The following is a 19023-nucleotide window of genomic DNA, read 5'->3' as shown; positions in this document are numbered from 1 at the left end:
AGCTTATTGTTGTTCTGAGGTTCTGTTTTTTAAAATTTCAATCCTTTTTCTTTCTGCTGTTAAGATTGGATAATTTCTATTGTCCTGTCTTCATATTTACTGACTCTTCTATCTTCATTCTGCTGTTGAGCCCATTCATTGAGTTTTAAATTTTCTGTTACTGTCATTTTCTGTAATGTCTTCTGTTGCTTCTCTGAGATGCTAGTTTTCCATTGGTTTCAAGAGTATTTTTGATTGTTTGTTGAAGTATTATAGCTGCTTTGAAGTCTTCCTCTAACTCCAGTATCTGGGTCGTCTTGGGGTTAGTAACTTTTGGTTGTTTTTTCCATGCAAGTTGGGGTGTTTTCCTGGTTCTTTGTATGCTGAGTAATTTTGAATTGTTTCCTCAACAGTTTGAATATTATGTTAAGAGAATTAACCTGACTAGGGAATGACAGTCATATATGTTCACGATGAGGCATAGAAATGCTCTTGTGGTTCTCTCTTCTCTCTCTGTCTCTCTCTCTGTCTCTTTTTTTTTTTTTTTTTTTTGCTTTAACTGTGTTCAGGAAAGCAAAAATTTACACCAGCCTATTTGAAAGATAGACTAAAGTCTTTTTCTGTTGTTACCCAAGGCAGAAGGATGATCTCACTAGAGACTTGGAAGTAAAGAGAGCTACTGTAAGGACTTCTGATGTTAAGACAACCTAGAACCCGGGAGTTGTGTATGCTCTTCATGTAGGGCCTATTAGTTAAGTCAAGTTAAGAACCCTCCTAAAAAGACTAAACTAATAACACTAATGAGAAAGTACATTTGCTTTTTTTTCCTTTAAAGTTTTAGCGTATACTTTTAAAATGTAGTTTTGAATATTTTTGAAATGTTTCTACTTCAAACTTTTAAAAAATGTTAATGTAAACTAAGCATGTATATCTTCATATCATATCTCATAGAAAAGGGTATATTGTTTCTCGATTATCACAATAGATTCCTTATGTATACAAAGGAGAGAATTACTAGCTTCATTTTTTTGATCAAAGAAAGACATTTTAAAAGTGTAAGCAGAATAAGACTTTCAACAGATGTCAGAATAGTTTCCTCTGTCACTATCATAACTTTGCTTTGTGGCAAGTTTGTAATCTTTGTTAGGGAAAGTCTTCCTAAATGCTCTGCATCTGATATTTTCTCCTACACTCTTACAAGAAGAAAATGCCTTTGATTACCTGTCTTTTAATCTCTATTCAGATGTTCATCACTGTCCTACCATGCCCAGATGTGAATATTTACATACGATGATGATTACTCTTCTCTCTTCTCTTCCCTTCCTCCTTCCCCTCTCTCTTCCGCCCTCTCTCTCTCTCTCTTTTTTTTTTTTTTTTGGTTGACTCTGTTTAAATGAGCTCTGAATATATCATGTTTCAGTGAAGTTACCGCCTTGTGTTAAAAGTTTTGACTTCTCTTTTTATTTATATTTGATAACTTGATTGTGAATACCTGAATTTATAAGGATTATTGCTGATCAGCTTTTTAAAAATCATTAGTATGATTCATTTCTTTTCATAACATGTTGAATAGAACTAATATAGCCTTCTGCATGACCAGAGTAGGAAAATTGGATACCTCTAGCATATGGATATTTCTTTAATGTGTTTATTTTCCAGTGTTACTCAATTTGATTCTTTTAGGTGGGCATGTTTGTAGCTAGATACATTTCTTCTAGTTTTCATGTTGTCTGCAAAGAACCTGTTCTTGTGGTGGTCTTCATTCATGGGTGCTGAAACCACAGTCTTCTTTCATATATGTTATTTGGCAAAAACAGTGTTGGTCAAAACAGAAATTTAATTCAACACAGCTTAAGCAAAAAAGGGAAATTTATGGGAAGTATACTAAGGTAACTCACAGAAGTGAAGGTTAAGCTGCAGGAATCAGTAAAGGCAGGACATTAAATTGTCAAAAACCAGTGGTATTATAATATTTTTCACCTTTTTTTGCTTGCTCTTCTAAATATTTGCTTCGTTACTTCTGTTGGAGATAGACTTTCGCCCATGGTGGGGAGCATGGCTGTAAGCAGCCCCATATTCATTTGCTTCCACTTATATGACTATAGTCCATATGTATAGCTGAGAAACATATAGTCATTACACATGTAGTCAAGAAAGCTACATTTCAGGAAAATTCTTCAGAAAGAATTTAATTGTTTATGACTAGAATCATGTGCTCACAATACTCAATTTCCCAGGCTAGCAGGATGAAGTGTGATTGACCTATCTTGTATAACATGTCCTTCCTATAGCCAGGTGGCAGTGTCTGTTATCAAAAGTCAGATGTTGTAAAATTATCATAGGTCAAGGAACATCCTAATTTGTATTTATAACTTCTTGTTTATAGGTAGCTGTTTTATTTTCTAATTTATCCTTTTTTATCATTGAAAGAAGAGAAGAAAACACAACATTAAATTTCATATCCTTCAGTTTCCTGACCAAATGTTAGAATTTAAAAATATATCCCAGATTTCTTATGATTGTGTTCATTTCTTTATGAATCAACTTAATTATGTGCTAATCAGTGGGTCTGAGACTTAAAGTTTTGTTCACATTAAAGGCTTTAGGGGAAAAAACCTAGTTCCCTATTTGGCTGTGCTGTGGGATAGTGTGGGTAATGAAAGACAAGAATCTTCTAGCAGAAGGGGCAGTGTATTCAAAGACCATTCAAATGTGGATGGTGTTTGGTAAATGTAATGCATTTCTTCATTTCTTCCATAGCATCTAGTAATCATTCTAAGCCAAAGCCTCAGACTGTCTTTCTGTAGTTTTCTTGTATCTGTGGATTTCTAGATAAATTAGTCTTCATGGTAGTCATTTGTGCTCCTTACCCATATCCAGTTTTCCTATTCTGATCACACAGAAGACCATGTGACTAGTTCTATTCATTGTGTTTTGAACAAAAATGACCTGTGTCACCTCATGTCCTATGTGTAATTGCCAATTTCAGGCCCTCCAGAGCTTTTATTTTCAGTCCAGCATGGTGATTAACATTCAGAATGGTGGCTGCAACTCTATCAACTTGCATCCTTGAGTGACTGCAATGAACAGGGCTTCCCTGCCTGCCTGAAATGGACATACAGCATGCATGAAAAAAAATCTTTTTTTGTTTTTAAGCCATAGAGACTGGAGATCTTTAACAGAGTATAATGTAGTCTATCCTGGCTAATTACACCTTCTCTGAAAACTACCAGTTGATGGAACTCCGTCAAAGGCCTTTCAGCATTTAATGATAACATCAGTAGCTAATGTGTATTTTTAATTATGTCGTAAGCAATCTACTCAGTACTTTTTAAAATATCTCACTAAATTCTTGCAATTCTCCTATGAGAAAAGAACTATGATGAGGTAGGAACTTTCCCTTTGGTCATCTTTTCTCTATCTACTTTCACTTCCCTGGTGATCTTACACATTTTCTTGGTTTTAAATATTATCTGTCATTTTCCACTGAATCTCAGATACTGTTGATTGTAAGATGCACTGTTGTTTTATGTATCACAAAAAATAGTCCAACTATTTTAGTGCTTACTTTCACGTGGTATTTTTACTTCAAACTTACTGACATAGCCTTTTTAGATTTATGTGTTTCATTAGTATCAACTTTTATGCTCAGCATCTCTGTTTCTTTGTCTTAATCTTTCTGAAAGTATTTTTTTAGTTAAAAAAATTTATACAATTTTTAAAGGTTACTTTCTTCTTAAGTTACTATAAAATATTGGCTATATTCCCCATATTGTACAATACATCCTTGAGCCTATCTTACACCCAATGGTTTGTACCTCCCACTTTCCTACTCCTCTGATGGTGCCGCTCCCCTCTGCCCCACAATGGTAAACACTAGTTTGTTCTCTGTATCTGTGAGTCTGCTGCTTTTTTATTATATTGACTAGTTTGTTGTATTTTTTTTAGATTCCACATAAATGATATCAGATAGTATTTGTCTTTCTCTGACTTATTTCACTTAGTATAATGCCCTCCAAGTCTATCCATGTTGCGGTAAATGGGAGAATTCTGTTCTTTTTTATATGGTTGAGTAATATTCCATTTTGTGTGTATGTGCGTGCGCACGCATGTGCACGTGTATATGTATATACACACCACATCTACTTTATCCATTCATCTGTTGATGGACACTTAGGTTGCTTCCATACCTTGGCAACTGTAAGTAATGTTATGTACAATGGGAAGAGGTGGGGTGCATGTATCTTTTTGAATTAGTGGTTTTCTTTTTTTCAGATATATACTCAGAAGTAGAATTGCTGGGTCATACAATAGTTCTATATTTAGTTATTTGGGAAACTTCCATACTGTTTTCCACGGTGGCTGCACCAATTTACATTCCCACCAACAGTATGTGAGGGTTCCCTTTTCTCCACGTTCTTTCCAACATTTGTTATTTGTGTTCCTTTTGATGATAGCCATCCTGATAGATGTGAGGTGATATCTCATGGTTTTGATTTGCATTTCCCTGTTGATGAGCAATGTTGAACATCTTTTCATGTGCCTGTTGGCCATCTGCTTTTCTTCTTTGGAAAAATGTCAGTTCAGTTCTTTTGCCCATTTTTCATTTGGGTTGTTTGGGTTTTTTTCGATATTGAGTTGTATGAGCTGTTTATATATGTTGGATATTAATCCCTTATCGGTCATATCATTTGCAAATCTTATTTTCTCGAATTTAGTAGGTTGTCTTTTTGTTTTGTCGATGATTTCCTTTGCTGTGTGAAGGTATTTTAAAATGGCAGTTAATCTTGATATATGCAATACCAACAATGTGTATAACTAGTTGACTAACAACAGTGTGAACAGCCTTGTTCAAACTGTGCATGCTCAGGCAGTGACAACTACATCATGCCGGGAAATATCAATTATAAGATGTCATCAATTGTACGATGCAATCTCATTTCCAAGATGTTATAGTGTGTGTGGTGATGGGAGTGTCTTTTCAGAATGAGTGAAAAACATGTTATTTCTCAACTTCCAAATTTCTATCTCCAGTCCAGACATCTTATTTAATTCCAGATGTGAATATCCAGCTCCTATTTAACGTCTTCACTCTGATTGTTTGGTAGACACATCAGATTGTTTAAAATAAAATTAATTTCATGTGTTGTGCCCCCCTCTTCCATCCCCAGTGTTCCTTCTGTAGTCTTTTTGATTTGCAACTCTTAGATTCTTTGACTTAGGTTAAAAACTGTAGAGTCAAAGATGATTCCCTTCTGTCATACCCTACGTTCAATTCATCAGCAAATCCTGTTGACTCCTACTTTATCCTATATCCAGAATCTGACACATCTTACCTCCTCTGCCAGTATCAGTTTGGTGAAGACATCATCATCATTCCTTTGGAAGTCATTTCCCCTCTAGTTTCTTGGCTCAACTCTTGCTCCCTCTATGGTCCATTTTCAGTATAGCAGCCATTTTAAAAACTAAGTGGTCATGTTACTTTCTTTAAAAAAACGAATTTTTATTGAGATGTAATTCACATGCTTCATGAATCACCCATTTAAAGTGTATAACTCAGTGGCTTTTTATATGTTTACAGACTTGTGCAAAAACCCTCACCAAAATCAATTTTAGGATATTTTAATCTCTCCAGGAAAGAAACCCTAGGCCTCTTAGCTAGCCATCACCCCTCAATCCCTTCATTTTCCTCAGTATTAGGCAACTACTTATCTAGTTTCTGTCTCTATGGATTTCCCTATTCTGGACATTTTGTGTAGGTGGAATTACATAATTTGTGATCCTTTATGACTGGCTTCTTTTATTTAGTATAATATTTTCAAGGTTTGTTCATGTAGCATATATTTTTATTGCAGATAATATTCCATTGGATGGATTTACCACATTCTACTTATTGATCAGTTAATGAATAGTTGGGTTGTTACCCCTTTTTTGTTAGTATGCATAATGCTGCTGTGAACATTCATGTACAAGTTTTTGTATGTTCTATTGTATGTCACTGTTCCTCTAACCCAATGTATTATCTGTTGTGTAATAAGCCACCCCAAAGCTAAGTGCTTAAAACAGCCACCTATGAGTTTATAAGCAGGCTAACCTTGGCTGTATTTCTGTGGCCAGCTGGTAACTGGTAGTTCTAGGTATGCTTGCTGGTTTAGGATGGACTTGAATGGCACTTGCTTCTATCCAAGGCTAGCTTGAGCATGTTCTCATAGCAAGGTAAGAGTATAAGAGCAAGCAGATTTGGTTGTGCAGGAGGGCAAGAAGTGCATTGTAAGTCGCTGGTTGGATCATGTTCGCGAATATCCTGTTGCCCAAAGCAAGTCTCTTAAGAGAAGCCCAGGCTCGGAGTGGAAAGGGACTACAAAGTTACAGGGCAGAAGGTGCGTCTAAAGGAAAGCTATTAATTGGGGTCATGAATGCAGTCAACCTGTCACACACACCAACTTTGCTCTGACCTTAATACCTTTGCCTTTGTTTCCCCTCTGATTTCCTCTTTATATACCTGCTTGGTGAGCTTGCTCTCTCACTTTCTCAGGTCTCTTTATTGATCATCTTATCAGTGACATCTTCAAGTTTGATTACTCTGCAGAATTAATAGCCACCCATCTCCCTCCTGCTTCCTAGCTCTATTTTTCTCTAAAACTTTTAAGTCACCATCTGATATGTATTCTGTTTATTTAGTGCTTGGCTTCCCTCAACTAGAACGTATGCTCTATGAGGTCAGGGATTTTAGTTTAATTACACTGTATTCATTGCCTAGAACCCTGGGATATAGTAGGCACTCATTGAATGTTTGTTAAATGAAGGAATGAATATATATTGAACCCCTTTTACTTAAATTCTAATTTTCTTAAAAGTTCTCACCTACCTTATGTTGTACAATGTCTAAACTGGGTCAGCTGTTCTTGATTAGAATACCTAGTGAAGGAATGTTTCTTCTTCTCATAGACACACAGACTGTACAGTGTATGAGTAGGTCTGCCACTTACTAGCTGTTTGACCTGAGCCAAATTTGGTATTTTTATTTGTTTTTGTTTTTTGTTTTTTGTTTTTTCACCTATCTCCTCATCTGTGAAGTTAAGGATAACAGTAGTTCCAACCTCAATGAGTTGTTGGGAGGAGCTGAACAAGCTTAATATATATAAAGTGTGTAAACAGTGCCTGGTACAATAATTATTGCATAGTATTCCTATCACCCACCTGTTATTGAAGTACATGGCACAAGGAAAATCGATTTGGAAGCTGGAGAGATATTATGTTGATGGAGAATCTGCAAGATCTTTGAAAACACAGTGTATTGTTTTGGAAGTGGAAAGCACAGAAAACAAAATAGCAGATGATATTTTTCCAATGTGGAAATATGGTACATTGTATCCTTAAAACATACCCATACCATGAAGTGCTCTTCACAAAATGTTATTCGTTATTTCAGGGTTTACAAGAAAAAAATACCTAAAACTAGTGAGCATACATTTTTAACTCTGTCTCCCTTGAGAGTCTTCTCAGTACCATTGTAGATACATCAGAGAGGAGGTAATTCATTTCTTGCAGTTGATACCTTGGGACATTAGGACTTAATTCTCTCATGGAACCCCAGTTGGAAAAGAAGGAAAATGTCTTGACTAAGGTGATTCCTACTTTTCTGACCCTGTCTGTACCCTATTACTTCTCTGACCTCAGTTGAACCCTCTTAAATGTGATTTCATCAGCCTGCTCTGAGCTTACTCAGAATATAGAATTTTTAATATTTTCATGCAGCCAGCACCAATAAACTACCTGCTTCATGCTAGTATACTTTGGATTTAGGAATGAAACAGTGATCAACGTGACGTAGATCTCAACTTTACTGAGCTTACAGTCCTAATAGGCCATTATGTCCCAGTTATTTACTTGTGACAATATTTCCCACAAATCTTTGGTTTTAGAATTGTAGGATGTGGTGTTCTGGAATGTTTCCCATGGTTTTGAAAACAGAGAATGACTTGGGATACAATGAAAGAAAATTATGACAGGGGTGGGGAGTTGTACCAAAAGGCAGGAAACGTGGTAAGTTGTTAAGTAAAAAAGTATTTGCAATTTAAAGTCCTGAATCTACTGCATCTGTTTCACATGATATGCATCTGCATTTTCATTCAATTTTACTCCTACTCCAAATAGAGTTCCATTTAATTCAGCTATATGTATGTGACAGAAATTTGATCTGTTTACTGAAGGCCTTTTTGAATAGTAGTGGCGAATGTTGTTGAATTTTTATAAGTAAATTTAGTGGACAATTTTATAGATAGTTTAAAATAGTTCATTTATGATGCTGTTTTCTTTTGGTTTTTGTCAGGATCCTTGAAACTTTAGGATTTACTTGCTCTTAATTGGCCAGAAGAAAAATTTTGATCCTCTTATTCCATTTCATATAATTTTATGTTAATTTCCAAGTTTAACTCCAGGTCAGTGTATTTTCTGTTTATTCTTTTCATGAATACCACTTCCCTGGTTTTATTTCTCACTCTTTACTGGCCAAAGTAATTAGGGAACCATGATCAACAGACTCTTAAATACTCAGCCTCTTTCTTAACCTCAAAAAGCTTCCAGAGGCCTATCAGGCCCTTGATTATAGCACTTCTCAAGCCTTCTCAAGTAAAACTGTTTTTTCACAATCTACAGACTTCAGGACCAAAATATTAGTAAGGAATAACTATAAAGATTAATAATATCCTTGCCTCCCTCGTCCCTCTTCCCTTTCATTTTATGGGTGGGACAGAATACCAGTTGCTCTTCATCTCTCCACCTGTACTCCGGCAGTTGAATGTGCTGTTCAAAACACATGCCATGAATCTCAACAGGGCTTCAGCAATGTCTGGCAATACTGCTTTTTCTTCACTTTCCCTATTTAGACTGCATTTCCACTCATTGGAAACCTCTCACAGCTCCCACTCTCATCTGTGGACTTCATCTCAAACTTTATTGAGTAATCAGATGCAGCTGTCATCTTCTTGCCACCGTATCTACAAACCTATCTGTGTTGGTCTTCATGTTCTCTGTTTCCCTTTCACTTGTATCAGAGATACAATTCCTCTTCTTGTGACTCAGGTTCTGTATGTTTTTACTGTCTCTAGGGCTTCTTTCTTGCAGTTAGCATCATCCGTTTTTCTCTGTATTGGATTTTCCTGTCAGCCTACAAACATGCTCTGCTATCTGCCAGCCCTGATACATATGCAAATGTATGTAAGTATGATAACCAAATATGTATAGATATATACATGTCATCTTTCCTGGTGTCTTCTATCCACTCTTTCTTGTTCCTATTCTTATCCAATGAATTATCTTGACTGATTAATTTTTCTCCTACCTCATTGCCTGTTTCTTCTCAACCATTTTTGTGGACTCTGTTCTTTACCAATCCTTTGAATATTGGTGAGCCCTAGGATTGAGTCTTCTTTATCTACACTCCCTTGGAGATCTGCTTATTAGTGTACTGTGACACCTAAATGTATCTCCTGCCTCATCTCTCTCCCTGAGTCCTAAACTACATAGCCAGCTGCCTTCTTGATCATTTAATCATCCTCTCTTGTTGGTGACATAATGCTTGATTTTTTTCCCTAGTGATTCCCCACTTCAGGAAATGCCATCACTGTCCATCCTGTTACATCAAAATTTTGGTGTCAGCCTTGATACTTATTTCTCTCTCACACCCTTCTCCCATGTCTAATTTATTAGTTAGTCTTATTTCCTCTACCTCTAAAATATGTCCTGAATTCACCCATTTTTTTCCATCTCCACTGCTTCTACCTTGGTCCAGGCAGTCACCTCTTGCTTAGCCTACAACCATAGTCTCAACTGGTCTCCTCTGCACCCATTCTTACCCTCCAGTAATCTGTTCTCCACTAGAGTGGTATTTAGAGGCATTATAATAGATACTGCTTTGGATTTACGTTGTCTAGAATTAAATCCTAACTTCGCTGTTAATCAGCTGTGTGGTTTTGAGCTAACTACTTGACACCTCTGTGCCACAATATTCTCATCTATAAAATGGGATGATAATTGTCAGTAATAATAAAATATCAATCAGATGGTCTCTCTCTCCCTCTCTCTTTCTCTCACCCACACACACCCACCCCTCTGCTTTTGAAATTTTGAATTCTTATTGCACTTAGAATAAAATCCAGGCTACTTACCATGACTTTCAGGATCCTTCAGTGGTATTTAATATACTCATAGAATTGTGCAGTCATCATCACAATCCATTTTCATCCCTCCCGAAAGAACCCCCCCAGATAGCAATCATTCCCACTAACCCCCTGGTCTTAGGCAATAAGTAACCTACTTCTGTCTCCATTCTTTTTAATGTTGCTGATGAAAAGTCTGATGTTAATTCTAGTTGTTTTATAGGAAATGTTTCGAGTTTTCTTTTTAGTATTGATTTTCTGAAATTTATTCATGGAAACTAGGACAATGCATACATTGTCTCTCATCAGGCGCTTTATTTTTATGGGCTAGTGTGTTCTAGTTTTTTAAATATATGCAGCCTGTTGTTGTTAATGTAGTTGTTACTCTTTGCTGACGACCTCCGAAATTTGGCCAGTAGGAGTCCCTTCAACCTAGCTCCTGTGTTGTTTTGACATCTAACAGAAGATATTCTAGAACCTTCGTCTTGAATAATAGATGGGTCTTAGAATGCTTTAGTGCTAGCCATTTCTTCCATTAGTTTTGGTCATTATTCTGGTTGTTGTTATTTTATGTAGTCTGTGCTTATTTATATGTACTATCATGTTTATCAGTTTCTAAGTTCCACATTAGTATTAGTTTCCTATGGCTGCTGTAGTGAATTGCCACAAACTTGGTGGTTTACACCACCACAGATTTATTCTCTTAACAATTCTAGGAGGTCACAGATCTGAAATGAGTTTCACTAGGCCAAACTAAGGTGTCAGAAAGTGTATGCTCCCTTTAGAGCAACTTCCTTGCCTTTTCCAGCTTCTAGATTAGAGTTGCATTCCTTGCATTCCTTGATTTCTGGCCCCTTCTTCCAACTTCAAGGCCAGCAGTGTAGCATTTTCAGATTGCTCTAGTAAATCTTCATATTGCTTAATCCTCTGTAGTAAAGTCTTCCTCCAGTTCCTTTTTATAAGGACACTTGTGATTACATTTATGGCCCACCCAGATAATCCAGGATAATCTCCGTAATTCAGGCTGCTTGATTACATTTGCAAAGTTCTTTTTGTCATATAAGGTAACATTTATAGGGTCTGGGTTTCAGGATGTAGACATTTTGGGGGGTATTAGTCAGCCTGTCATGCTTTTCTTTTATACTATTCTGGATTCAGTTTCCTTTTTCTAAGCTGTTAGCTATTTTTGTTTAGCACCTTGAAATCATTTCATTATCTTTTGGGGTTTTTTTTACTGTTGTTAGGAGTATGCCAGTAGCCTAATTTATCTTTCTTTTCTCTCTGGTTGACATTAAGAAGTGTTATGCATTTTTACTTCAACTTTTGTGATTGTGGGTTTTGTTTTATCTATCATGGCAAGGACTCATTTTGCTACACTTGAGTGTTTTTGATTTCCAACTGTTTTGGAAGATTACAGACATATTATTTTCAGATATCCCTCCCATTTTCTTTTTACCTTCTGCATTTCCTAATTCTGTTTGTTATGTCTCTCATATTTTCTGTTCATTTTTCTCTGCCTTCTGGCTAATTTTCTCTGAGTCATCTTCTAGTTCTTTAGTTTTCTTTTCAGCTCTAATCTGTTTATTTCAACTGAGATTTTGTTTTAGTAACTATATGATTCAAAATTCATTGTTTATGGTTTCTTCATGTTTCCTTTTTAATATGTGTTTTTAAGCTTGGAGATCTTCTAGAGTTACCTCAATAGAAACTTCCTTTTATAATTTGGTCTGCAATTTATTAGTTTTGATTTTTTTCTTGTCAGGCTTAATTACATTTGTATGATTTTAGAGGAATTATTCAAAATCTTTTCCACTGAATGATGCTCTAGCTTTCTTGCTTTTAGTACCATGATACTTTTAATAATTTTCCTGAAATTTTAGGACCAAGTCTCTCTTTTATTATTAATTTTTTTTAACTTTGGTAATAATCATTTGTTTTTTGGCATCTATTAGACTAGTCCTATAATTTTCTCTGTTGACCTGTTAATGTTAAGTATTATGTTCCTGGATTCCTAATGAATGACTATGCTTGCATTAAATATGTGTGTGTGTGTGTGTGTGTGTGTATAAAACTGAACTTTATTTAAGAGTTTGTCCTCAGTTTATTTTGTCAAGTTTTGACATCCAGATTTTGATAGCTTCCTAAAATGAATTTGGAAGATTTTTTTATTGATACTATCACCTATTAATAATTGATAGTGTATTTTCCTTAAAGGTTTGATGGAAACCAATAATATACCTTTTCATTGTGAGAAGGGGAGTCATTGGCTGTAGTTGTTTTTCCTGCCATCACTACCCTTCAATTTCTCCAATAGCAATTTGCTTTAATATGAATCATTTTGTTAAAGTTCAGTAGGTCTGAGATGGGATCTGAGATGCTGGTACTTCTAGATTCTGCCTATTGTAAATAATGCTGCTATGAATATTGGGGTGCTTGTATCTTTTCTAATTAGTTTTTAATTTTTCTGGATATATGCCCAAGAGTGGGATTGCTGGATCATATGGTAAATATATTTTTAGTTTTTTAAGGAACCTCCATACTGTCCTCCATAGTGGCTGCACCAGTTTACATTCCCACCAACTGTGTAGAAGGGTTCGTTTTTCTCCACACCCTCTCCAGCATTTATTATTTGCAGACTTTTGATGATGGCCATTCTGACCAGTGTTGGGTGATACCTCATTGTAGTTTTGATTTGCATTTCTCGAATAATCAGTTATGTTGAGCATCTTTTCATGCGCCTGTTGGCCGTCTGTATGTCTTCTTTGGAGAACTATTTAGATCTTCTGCCCATTTTTTAATTGGGTTGTTTGTTTTTTTGATATTGAGCTGTGTGAGCTGAGCGGCTTGTATATTTTGGAAATTAATCCCTTGTCAGTTGCATCGTTTGCAGATATTTTCTCCCATTCCATGGGTTGTCTTTTCATTGTCTTTATGGTTCCCTTTGCTGCAGCACTTACCTTTTTGGCAGGGGGCCCAGGAATGTGAGGAGGGTAAAAAGAGATTTTGATTGCTTGCTCTGAATACTCATGTATTATTTGAATCTTATATTTGACAGTATATTATATTACTAGTGTAGGAAAAAATTTAAAGAAATTTAATAATAAAAGGGAAAAACCACTATACTAAATGATCTCTACAGTCTCTAAGCTCTAAATTTCAAGGGACACTGGCAAATTACTGCAAAATTTTAATAGGAATATTAAAATATTTCTAATTCATATTCCAAATGATTTTTATTTAAATTCTTTTAAAATATTTTTTAGGTGTGGAATATCAAACAAATGATTAAGTTGACACAGGAACATATAGAGGCCCTATTGGACAAATTTGGTGGGGAGCATAATCCACCATCAATATATCTGGAGGTAAGCAATTGAGTATCATATCTGTAGTTAATTTTGAAAAGAAGAAAGTGAACTTAATAAAAAGCATTTGTACTGATAATATTGGTTATTTTAGGGAGTGGGATTAGAAATAGATATGGGAAGAGAGGATTACTTTTGTCTTTATTATACTTTTTAATCTTGTTTCACTTGTTATAATAAATATGTAGTATTTTATAATTTGGAAAATGTCAGAACTAAAGGAGAAGTTCTATATAAACTTCAAAATATTACTCTGGTCAAAAAAAAAATAACTTACTGAAAAGAGAGACAGAGAAAGTGTTCTGTTGTAGAGGTCAGCAAACTAGTTACCATATTAGAAAATAGAATTTTATGGAATATCTTTTTTCCAGAACAGATCCCACTAAAGTAGGTTTTTGCTTCATTATGGGTAAAATGTATAATATTTAAATAGCACAAAATTGCTTAGCTTTACTCTTTAATAGTGCTTTGAGGTTTTTGCATCAAGCCTTGAGCATCATTGTACAGCTATAGATTAGTCATTGGTCTCAATCCTGTGAGGTAGTAGTTACTATTATAATCACAGGTAAGTTTTTTTGGTGTTAGTTTCCTTATATAAGTCACTCAGGTTCCACAGTGAAGAAGCTGTTATGGAATCTAGGCAGTCAGGCTCTACAGCCCACACTGCCTGCCACTTCACGATACTGCCTGTCTCTGTAAAAGCTGGCTCCAACCGTAATCACTATTCATGCAGGGAAATAACCCTAAATTACAAATGATCAGGTTACCATTTACCTTCAAATGCCAGAGATTTGGGGGCATGGATTGACAGACTCCTAAATAAAAATTCTAATTTAGTAGTCAAATTATTTTTTAAAGGGCAAGTTAAATCTTCAGTGTTTCAAGAGAAAGTATGTTTGCATTTCTAAAATAAACTTGAAAGTTGAGAAATAACCGCTAATAAACTATTTTCTTCTTCATATGTTTTATCACAGAGCACATTGCCAGTTAGTATCAGTGCTAGGACTAGAAGTCATACTTCTGAATAGTTAGTGTACTTTCTGATATCCTATGCTGTCTGTCTTACTTCTGTATGTGAGGAGGACAAGCAAAAGAGTCTTTAGGAGGCAAATAATCCTGGTGGTAAAAATAGTAATTCTTTGTTAATAAGAATTTGTCAATTTAACTAGCAGTTTTTTGCCAGCCATTTTTGTGACTTGAGAAACTTTCTGCACCCTCAAATGTAATACATTTGCATCAGTAACTTTGTCTCACTGTAGCAGGGATTCACTACCCCCTCAGCACACACTCTAGGCTTTTTACTGTTTAAATTACATCTCATTAGCGTGTAGATTCTTATTCTTGAGGACTAACACTACACAATTTCTCTGTAGAAAGCAGTATAATGTAGTGGTTAAGATGAACCATGAAGTCACACAGACCATATATTTGAATTCTGGCTGTGCCTTAGTTTCCACAGACAGGTTGCCTAACCTCCCTATACCTCGCCTCATTGGTGAAGTGGGAATAATATCCAACATGTGGTAATTTAAAGATCAGTTGAGTTTGTAATTATGAAATAGCAGTAGTTCCTGACACGTATTAAGTGCTCCATAAATCTTTGATATTTATTGAGTGCCTGCTAACATTTGTACTTTTCTAGGTTCTGGGAATATAACAAAAACCAACCAACCAACCAAAAACCCCAAAACAAAAATCTCTGCCTTCAAGCAGCTTGTATGTTAATCAGGGCAGTGGGTTACAGAAAATAAACATATAAATGAGTTAAAACATTGAACTTAACACTAGTTGATATACCATGAAGAGGAGTATGGCTGGAGATGACAGTGTTCTTCCCTGAGGAAAGTTGACCAGGCCCAGGGAAAAGACTTGTGCGTAATGGTATTTGAAGGCCCTTCAGCAGAATACCAAGTCTGCTGATTACCCACTGAGACCCACCATTCTCCTTTTTTGTCTCTATGAATTTTACTACTCTAGGAACCTCATGTAAGTGGAATTATACACTGTCCTTCTGTGACTGGCTAATTTCACTTAGCATAATGTCTTCAAGATTCATCCATGTAGTAGCATGTGTCAAAATTTCCTTCCTATTTAAGGCTGAATAATAGTCCATTGTATGTATATACCACATTTTATTTAACCATGTATCTGTTGATGGTTACCATCAATGGTTGGTTGTTTCCACTTTTTGATTGGTGTGAATAATACTGATTTTACTTCTTTTGGGTATATGCCCTTGGGTGGAATTACTGAATCATATGATAATTTTATATTTAATTTTTTAAGGAATTGCCATACTGTTTTCCATAAGCAGATGCATTTTGCATTCCCACTAAAAATACTTTATCTTCTTGCAAACACTTATTTTGTGTGTGTACGTGTGTGTATGTGTGTAATAATAGCCATCCTAATGAGTGAAGTGTTATCTCATTGTGGAAATGTACATCTCCAACATTGTTCTTTTTCAAGATTGTTCTGGCTATTTGGGATCCCTCTAATTTCCTCTTGAATTTCAGGATGGATTTTTCTATGTCTGCAAACACATTGGGGTTTTGATAGGGATTGCATTGACTCTGTAGATTATTTTGGGTAGTATTGACATCTTAAGAGTCCTCAAGCCTTAAATATGGACAGTTAGGAATAACCAGATATTGGAAAAAAGTTTTTATCAGGAAAGGAAACGGCAGAAATGGTCAAAAGGAACTCAGAAACAGTGTAGAGAACAGAAGAAAACTTGAAAATAACTACGATTAACATCAGAAATGTTTTTGTTTCATGGTTGTACTAAAGAAGGAAAAATAACAGAATAAGAAAGGAGTCTTGAAAATTAAAATAGTACAGCAGAAATTTTAAATATGTATTATGTGTATGTCTGTATTTGCGTATACATAAGATAAAGTTAAGGAAATCTTCCAGGAAGTAGACTAGAACAAAGATGGAAAATATTAGAAGAAAAATGGGAAATATTAGAGAATAAATCTATGAGAGCTGTGAAAAATTATAAATGTTTTTAGCTGCAAACAAGAAATAACAAGTTGTTCAAACAAAAAGGGATTTTATTTTCTCCTCTCATAACAAGAGACATGGAGGTAAATTATTCCAAGATTGGTTCTACAGTTGGAAGTTGTCAGATGCTATGGTAGATTGCTACAATCCCTCTAATTTTTCTATCATGACTACAGCAGTTCTGAGAATCCTACTCTAATGCACCTCAAATCAGCAAGCAGGGGGCATAGGTACTCTCTTGTGTACTGAGCTCCTTCAAGGAGGAAAACCTTCCACCAAAATCCCTTACAAGTCTACATCTCGCCAACTAGAATGGGGTTAGATACACTTCTTCTAGTGACTGTGCTTACATTTCCTGAAATAAGAGGCAAAAGAGTAAAATTTTTCCAGTGTTCTCAGTTTGGCTTCAGATTACTTTGTGCACTGGGAGGTAGAAGTTATGCTATGTTACTTCATTCCATAGCATTTCAAAAGAAAGCCCTTTGACGTTTCCTTAGGAAAGTAAATCTTTACCTATCCATGTATTTCTTCCTTGTAGCAGAAGAGAGAAATCACTTATATCACCATCAGAAATCCTCATGATTTTCTTTTTTCTATGTACTAATTTATTTAAAGACTAGCTTTTAAGTTGTTCTAGATTTTCTCCTACTGGCATATGAATAATAACATTCTGTTATTCCCTTGATAACTACAGTGAAATGAGCCATCATACTCTAAAGAATTTCAGATTTGTCTTCTTTTTTAAAATACATATATATTCTTATTGAAGTATAGTTCACAATGTTGTGTCAGTTCCTGATGTACAGCATAATGCTTCAGTCATACATGAACACAGATTTGTCTTCTTAATCTCAAGTGCCAATCCCCCCCACCTTAAATCATCGTACAAAGGAAGAAAAGATAAGTTTTCCCTAGAAGTCGTTTCCCAGAATTTCTTCTTTTTCTCCCGATTTTTCTATATTTACTCATCCAACAAATTATATGAATGCCTTTTATGTGTAAGATACAATCATAAATGCTTTTTTAGTAGTAAATTCTTCTTTTTTGGACCTGATATATTGGATTCCAGAGGTGAAGGGGTAATGTTTCTGGAATCACCCTATATATCTACTGTTAACACACTGACTGGTAGTTACCACAGAATTTATATGCATGCTAGGGTCCCCTGCAGACATACAGTGATGATGATGATTAAAGTTCCTAATAATTATTGAGTGTTTGTCTACGTACCAGGCACTGTTCTAAGAATATAGTAGATCGTTTAATCCTCACCCACCCTGAGTTATGTTTAATATTCTTACTTCTGTTTTACAGATGAAGAAACTCAGGCACAGACGAGTTTAATAATAATATAACCAAGGTTACATAACTAGCAAGTGGGGTAGCCAGAGTTTGAAGCCAGACATTTTGAATTCAGACCCTGTGCTTTTTTTTTTCAAATGAGTTTTCTGTAACTGCTTACATTTTCCCCATGTGTATGTCTGTCTTCTTTTTAAAATCAGAGCCTGTGTTCTTAACTGCTATATCATTATTACATTGCTAATAACCTTTCTTATCTTTAGTCTGTGTAGAACCCAGAATAATGCAGAGACATTTATCAAAACAAATACTGCAATGAAAAGAATCCTGGAAGCTAGGCCCTTCCTATGGAATGCAGAACAGTCCATTAAATATAATTTGTGGGCAGAACATATATAATGAACTCTAATGATAAAAGAGTTTTTATTTTACTGCTTTCTCCCATTACATTTTAATTAGATAGGTCCTTAATTTTCTTCCCATTTTTAATTGAGAAATAATTCATATACTATAAGATTGATTTTTTAACAGTGTACAGTTGAGTGGTTTATAGTGTATGCACAGAGTTGTAGAATCATCATGACTGTCTTAATTCCAAAACACTTTCGTCACCCCCAAAAGAAACCCTTTACCCATTAGTAGTCATTCTCTCCAGCCCCTGGCAACCACTAATCTACTTTCTAAATCTGTGGGTTTGCCTTTTTAGACATGTCATGTAAATAGAACCATACACAATGTGGCCTTTTGTGACAGGCTCCTTTTACTATGAACACCATGTACAAGTTTTTGTGGTAGACGTTTTGTGGTAGAGTGTTTTCAGTTCCTTTGATTATATGCCTAGGGATGGAATTTCTGTGTCCATTGGTAATTTTAAGTTTTTGAGGAATCTACCAGACAGTTTTTGAAAGTGGCTGCATCATTTTACATTTCCAGCAGCAGTGTATGAGGGTTACAATTTCTTCAGATTATCGCCAACACTTGTTATTTTCCATTACAAAAATTTATAGCTTTCCTGCTGTTGAATTGGCATCTCATTGTGGTTTTGATTTGTAATTCTCTTTTTTTAATTGAAGTATAGTTGATTTACAATGTTGTATTTGTTTCTGGTATACAGCATAGTGATTCAGTTATATATATATATATTCTTTTTCATTATAGGTTATTAAAGATATTGAATATAGTTCCCTGTGCTATACAGTAAGACCTTGTTGTTT

General features: G+C 35.3%; 1 protein-coding gene across 1 annotated transcript in view; it reads left to right on the top strand.

Moving 5' to 3' along the window:
• BRAF (B-Raf proto-oncogene, serine/threonine kinase) overlaps nt 1-19023 on the top strand; it is a 133823-nt gene that overhangs the window by 42289 nt on the left and 72511 nt on the right. Inside the window, exon 2 of the mRNA XM_032484366.1 lies at nt 13403-13504. Within this exon, the coding sequence (XP_032340257.1) occupies nt 13403-13504 (102 nt within the window). The remainder of the gene's footprint in view (nt 1-13402; nt 13505-19023) is intronic.

Source organism: Camelus ferus, chromosome 7 (genome assembly GCF_009834535.1).
Source record: "Camelus ferus isolate YT-003-E chromosome 7, BCGSAC_Cfer_1.0, whole genome shotgun sequence".
NCBI lineage: Eukaryota > Metazoa > Chordata > Mammalia > Artiodactyla > Camelidae > Camelus > Camelus ferus.
Note: the sequence above shows the minus strand (reverse complement) of the source record. Positions and strands in the feature narration are given on the sequence as shown.